At 44.3% G+C, this 6,985-nt stretch overlaps 1 protein-coding gene across 3 annotated transcripts in view; it reads right to left on the minus strand.

Moving 5' to 3' along the window:
- tinagl1 (tubulointerstitial nephritis antigen-like 1) overlaps window positions 1–6,572 on the minus strand; it is a 66,867-nt gene extending 60,295 nt beyond the window's left edge. Inside the window, exons 1-2 of one of the 3 annotated variants that reach the window (XM_036953357.2) lie at window positions 6,020–6,473; window positions 5,512–5,689 (exon numbers count right to left, since the gene is read on the minus strand). In XM_036953357.2, coding sequence (XP_036809252.1) covers window positions 5,512–5,633 — 122 coding nt within the window. In that variant the 5' untranslated portion in view covers window positions 5,634–5,689; window positions 6,020–6,473. Of the gene's footprint in view, window positions 1–5,511; window positions 5,690–6,019 lie in introns of all 3 variants that reach the window. The other 2 variants (XM_036953358.2, XM_036953359.2) reach the window with 2 other exon arrangements.
- Window positions 6,573–6,985: the final 413 nt, after the last annotated feature.

A 6,985-nucleotide genomic window follows, 5' to 3' on the forward strand; every position in this document is an offset into this window, starting at 1 on the left:
GCTCTCATCTTATCTATGAACATAGACAGGCTCTAACTCCTCTAGCTCCACAATGAGATCCAGGTCAGGCAGCAGGCTGTTAGCCAGCCTGCCAGCTTAGTGGAGTCTGCCACTAGCACAGTCAGTGTAGTCAGCTCAGCTATCCCCATTGAGACTGTGTCTGTGCCTTGATCTCGGTTGGACAAAACTGAACATGGCGATGTTCGCCTTAGCAATCTCACCTCCATTCCTGTCATTATTGAAAGAGATTGTGATATCTCACATTTCAAAATAGGGCTACTTAATGTTAGATCCCTCACCTCCAAGGCAGTTAAACTCAATGAACTAGTCACTGATCATAGTCTTAATGTGATTGGCCTGACTGAAACATGGCTTAAGCCTGATGAATTTACTGTGTTAAATTAGGCCTTTCCTCCTGGTTACACTAGTGGCCATATTCCCCGCGCATCCCGCAAGGGTGGAGATGTTGATGACATTTACGATAGCAAATTTCTATTTACCCCAAAAAATATTACTGCATTTTCGTAATTTGAGCTTCTAGTGATGAAATCTATGCAGCCTACTCAATCACTTTTTATAGCTACTGTTTACAGGCCTCCTGGGCCATATACAGCATTCCTCACTGAGTTCCCTGAATTCTTATCAGACATTGTAGTTATGGCAGATAATATTCCAATTTTGGGTGACTTTAATATTCACATGGAAAAGTCCATAGACCCACTCCAAAAGGCTTTCGAAGCCATCCTCGACTCAGTGGGTTTTGTCCAACATGTCTCTGGACCTACTCACTGCCACAGTCAGACTCTGGACCTAGTTTTGTCCCGTGGAATAAATATTGTGGATCTTAATGTTTTTCCTCATAATCCTGGACTATCGGACCACCATTTTATTATGTTTGCAATCGCAACAAACAATCTGCTCAGACCCCAACCAAGGACCATCAAAAGCCGTGCTATAAATTATTGGACAACCCAAAGATTCCTAGATGCCCTTCCAGACTCCCTCCACCTACCCAAGGACGTCAGAGTACAAAAATCGGTTAGCCACCTAACTGAGGAACTAAATTTAACCTTGCGTAATACCCTAGATGCAGAGGCACCCCTAAAAACAAAAAAACATTTGTCATAAAAAACTAACTCTCTGGTATTCAGAAAATCAGACCAAGGCTCTGTCCTCATGCTCCTAAGACCTTAGTGCTGCTTTGATACCATCGATCACCACATTCTTTTGGAGAGATTGGAAACCCAAATTGGTCTGCACGGACAAGTTCTGGCCTGGATTAGATCTTATCTGTCGAAAAGATATCAGTTTGTCTTTGTGGATTGTTTGTCATCTGACAAATCAAATGTACATTTCGGTGTTCCTCGAGGTTCCGCTTTAGGACCACTATTGTTTCACTAAATATTTTACCTCCTGGTGATAAAATTCTGAAACATAATGTTAACTTTCACTGCTATGCAGATGACACACAGCTGTACATTTTGATGAAACATGGGGAAGTCCCAAAATTGCCCTCCCTGGAAGCCTGTGTTTCAGACATAAGGAAGTGGATGGCTGCAAATGTTTTACTTTTAAACTCGGACAAAACAGAGATGCTAGTTCTAGTTTCCAAGAAACAAAGAGATCTTCTGTTGGATCTGACAATTCATCTTGATAGTTGTACAGTCGTCAGAAATAAAACTGTGAAGGACCTCGGCGTTACGCTGGACCCCGATCTCTCTTTTGACGAACATATCAAGACTGTTTCAAGGAAAGCTTTTTTTAATCTACGTAACATTGCAAAAATCTGAAACCTTCTGTCCAAAAATGATGCAAAAAAATTAATCCATGCTTTTGTCACTTCTAGATTAGACTCCTGCAATGCTCTACTTTCCGGCTACGCAGATAAAGCACTAAATAAACTTCAGTTAGTGCTAAACACGGCTGCTAGAATCTTGTCTAGAACCAAAAAGTGTGATCATATTATTCCAGTGCTAGACTCTCTACACTGGCTTCTCTGTCTCGACCTTTAAGTCTTTATTGAAGACTCATCTCTTCAGTAAATCCTATGATTGAGTGTAGTCTGGCCCATGTATTAAGGTGAACGGAAAGGCACTGGAGCGACGAACTGCCCTTGCTGTATCTGCCTGGCCGGTTCCCCTCTCTCCACTGGGATTCTCTGCCTCTAACCCTATTACGGGGGCTGAGTCACTGGCTTACTGGTACTCTCCCATGCCGTCCCTAGGAGGGGTGCGTCACTTGAGTGGGTTGAGTCACTAACGTGATCTTCCTGCCCGGGTTGGCACCCCCCTTGGGTTCGTGCCGTGGGGAGATCTTAGTGGGCTATACTCGGCCTTGTCTCGGGGTAGTAAGTTGGTGGTTTGAAGATATCCCTCTAGTGGTGAGGGGGCTGTGCTTTGGCAAAGTTGACTGACCTGTTGCACCCTCTACAACCACTGTGATTATTATTATCTGACCCTGCTGGTCATCTATGAACGTTTGAACATTTTAGCCATCTGCTGTTATAATCTCCACCCAGCACAGCCAGAAGAGGACTGGCCACCCCTCAGAGCCTGGTTCCTCTCAAGGTTTCTTCCTAGGTTCCTGCCTTTCTTGGGAGTTTTTCCTAGCCACCGTGCTTCTACATCTGCATTGCTTGCTGTTTGGGGTTTTAGGCTGGGTTTCTGTATAGCACTTTGTGACATCGGCTGATGTAAGAAGGGCTTTATAAATACATTTGATTTGATGGTGGTTGGGGATGGTGGTGGTGATGGTCGATCATGGTGTTGATGGTACTGGTGATGGTGTTTATGGCAGTTGGTGGTTGATGACAGTGTTGATGGTAGTTGGTGACGATGGTTGATGATGGTATTGATGGTAGTTGGTGATGGTATTGATGGTGGTGGTGGTGTTGTTGATGGTAGTTGATGATGGTGTTGATGGTAGTTGGTGATGGTGTTGATGGTTGTTGATGATGGTGTTGATGTTACTGGTGATGGTATTGATGGTCATTGGTGATGGTGTTGATGGTGGTTGGTGATGATGTTGACCGTGGTTGGTGATGGTGTTGATGATAGTGGTGATGGTGTTGATGGTAGTTGTTGATGGTAGTGGTGATGGTGTTGATGGTAGTGGTGATGGTGTTGATGGTGTTTGGTGATGGTGATGGTGTTGATGGTGGTTGGTGATGGTGTTGATGATAGTGGCGATGGTGTTAATGGTAGTTGGTGATGGTGTTGATGGTGGTTGGTGATGGTGTTGATGGTGTTGATGATAGTGGTGATGGTGTTGATGATAGTTGGTGATGGTGTTGATGGTAGTGGTGATGGTGTTGATGGGAGTGGTGATGGTGTTGATGGTAGTGGTGATGGTGTTGATGGTAGTTGGTGATGGTGTTGATGGTAGTAGTGATGGTGTTGATGGTGGTTGGTGGTGATGTTGATGGTAGTTGGTGATGGTGGTTGTGGATGGTGGTTGGTGGCTGGTGATGGTGGTTGGTGATGGTGTTGATGGTAGTTGTTGAGGGTAGTTGGTGATAGTGTTGATGGTAGTGGTGATGGTGTTGATGGTAGTGGTGATGGTGTTGATGGTGGTTGGTGGTGGTGTTGTTGGTAGTTGGTGATGGTGTTGAGGGTAGTGGTGATGGTGTTGATGGTAGTTGGTGATGGTGTTGATGGTGGTTGGTGATGGTGTTGATGGTGGTTGGTGATGATGTTGATGGTGGTTGGTGATGGTGTTGATGATAGTGGTGATGGTGTTGATGGTAGTTGGTGATGGTGTTGATGGTAGTGGTGATGGTGTTGATGGGAGTGGTGATGGTGTTGATGGTAGTGGTGATGGTGTTGATGGTAGTTGGTGATGGTGTTGATGGTAGTAGTGATGGTGTTGATGGTGGTTGGTGGTGATGTTGATGGTAGTTGGTGATGGTGGTTTTGGATGGTGGTTGGTGGCTGGTGATGGTGGTTGGTGATGGTGTTGATGGTAGTTGTTGAGGGTAGTTGGTGATAGTGTTGATGGTAGTGGTGATGGTGTTGATGGTGGTTGGTGGTGGTGTTGATGGTAGTGGTGATGGTGTTGATGGTAGTGGTGATGGTGTTGATGGTGGTTGTTGGTGGTGTTGATGGTAGTGGTGATGAGGTTGATGGTGGTTGGTGGTGGTGTTGTTGGTAGTTGGTGATGGTGTTGAGGGTAGTGGTGATGGTTTTGCTGATAGTGGTGATGGTGTTGATGGTAGTGGTGATGGTGTTGATGGTAGTTGGTGATGGTTATTGGTGATGGTGTTGATGGTGGTTGTGGATGGTGGTTGGTGGTGGTGGTTGGTGATGGTGATTGGTGATGGTGTTGATGGTAGTTGTGGAGTGTAGTGGTGATGGTGTTGATGGTAGTGGTGATGGTGTTGATGGTGGTTGGTGGTGGTGTTGATGGTAGTGGTGATGGTGGTTGGTGATGGTGTTGATGGTAGTTGGTGATGGTGTGGATGATAGTGGTGATGGTTTTGATGGTAGTGGTGATGGTGTTGGTGATGGTTGTTGTGGATTGTGGTTGGTGATGGTGGTTGCTGATGGCGGTTGGTAATGGTGTGTGTGTGTGCACCAGCTAAAGGCACAGATATACAGCAAACTGCACAGTAAAGACACACCCATCACCACCAACCACTATCACCACTACCATCAACACCGTCATCAACCACCATCACCAACCACCATCACCAACTACCATCAACACCATAATCAACCACCATCACCAACTACCATCAACACCATAATCAACCACCATCATCCACCATCACCAACCACCATCACCAACCACCAGCAACACCATAATCAACCACCATCACCAACTACCATCGACACCATCACCAACCACCAACAACACCATCACCAACCACCATCACCAACTACCATCAACCACCATCAATACCATCACCAATAAACATCACCATCACCAATCACCAACCACCATCACAAAGCACCATCAACACCATCACCAACTACCAACAAAACCATCACCAACTACACACACACACACACACACACACACACACACACACACACACACACACACACACACACACACACACACACACACACAAGCACACACAGACAAACCATCAGCCCCATCACAATCACCACCACCATCTGTCACCATCAACAAATCACAGGTCAACTCTATGTACTGTAAATGGACATGTGACCAGAATGACCGTATCAAAGGGCAAATTATATCACGTTTTCCCTACATGATCTGTTAGAAACATTTGGGAAGACAATGACCAACTCTGAGAGGAGAAGAGGCAGTATGAGGCAAAAGGCAAAAAAAAGAGATATATTTTAAAGGAAAACGGCCTGTATGGTGCAAATACAGCACATACTGTCCATTATTGATTAAGCCAAGTAAACCTAATGATCAGTAAACCTAATGATCAGTAAACCTATTGATCAGTAAACCTATCGATCAGCAAACCTATCGATCAGTAAACCTATTGATCAGTAAACCTATTGATCAGTAAATATATGTCCCCTGAGGTCTTACTTGCTAATCAAACTTTCCTTTTGTAGACGACAGCTTTGTCTTGTGTATCTAATCCCTGTGAATATGACATGGTCTGCTGGGTCCAGTCTGGTTCCAGTCTGGCACGGGAGCGCCTCAGACATACAGAATGGCACAGTGCTGCAGTACTGTGGACAGCTATAGCCTTGCTGCTTTCCCACTGCGCACGGAGACACAGTCCAAAGACAAAGTTAACAGTAATCATAGTATGTAGGATACATAACAATCTGTACACGACACTTTCAGACATATTTATGGCACTTTCATGGCACATATTCAAATCTCATATGTTAGTATAATATGTGGGTTACATTACTGTTGTCATGTCCGTCTGACCAATCCACACCATGAAACAAACTATGCACAGAATCGGATTATGAAACCTGTACATAACTGAACCAAAATGCTTGTTACAGATACACTATCATAGAACTAGCATAGCAAGGAAATCCAACTAGTTCGTAAACATACAATTTATTTAGTGGTTTACCGTCAAAAGTACTTCCAAACAGCCATCCAAGCCAAGTGTAAATTTGTCCAAAACAATAGATTATGACCTGAAACCTGCACCTGCCTGATCTGGCACAGAACGAGAGAGAGGATCAGAGGGAGTTAGAAAAGAAGCACGTAACAGGGTAATGAGTTCAATTAAAGGTATTCTTACCTTCTACGTGTATTCTGGGAAATATCTCTACCTCTTGCTGTTTGTAATCCAATGGAAAAACACAGTCCTGTGAAAGCTGATATTCTTTCCTGCTGCTCTCTCCTCTCAGTAACTCATTCACCTGGTAGAGAAAGTCTGTGCCCTCTTTCTCTCACTCTCTCTCGCTCTTCTTTCACAACTGCACTACATAGTCAGCCTGAGCCACAGAGTTCTATGTACAGCCACTAAGAAAGAACAAGCCACTCCACTCCACTCCACCCCTCCCCCTTCACCCTCTCCCTCTCTCCACCCCACCCCCTTCACCCTCTCCCTCTCTAGCTCTCTCCACCCCACCCCCTTCACACTCACTCCCTCCCTCTCCCTCCCTCCCCCCCCCCCCTCTCTCTCTCTCTCTCTCTCTCTCTCTCTCTCTCTCTCTCTCTATTCAATTCAATTCAAGGGGCTTTATTGGCATGGGAAACATGTGTTAATATTGTCAAAGCAAGTGAGGTAGATAATATACAAAAGTGAAATAAACAATACAAATGTACAGTAAACATTACACATACAGAAGTTTCAAAACAATAAAGACATTACAAATGTCATAATATATATATATATATATATATATATATATATATATATACAGTGTTGTAACAATGTACAAATGGTTAAAGTACACAAGGGAAAATAAATACACATAAATATGGGTTGTCTCTCTCTCTCTCTCTCTCTCTCTACCCTATCACCATAGTATGTGATTTATCTCTCTCTCTCTCTCTCTCTGCCCTATCACCATAGTATGTGCTTTAT

Source organism: Oncorhynchus mykiss, chromosome 18 (genome assembly GCF_057628025.1).
Source record: "Oncorhynchus mykiss isolate SJ-2025 chromosome 18, ASM5762802v1, whole genome shotgun sequence".
In the NCBI taxonomy this organism is placed as follows: domain Eukaryota; kingdom Metazoa; phylum Chordata; class Actinopteri; order Salmoniformes; family Salmonidae; genus Oncorhynchus; species Oncorhynchus mykiss.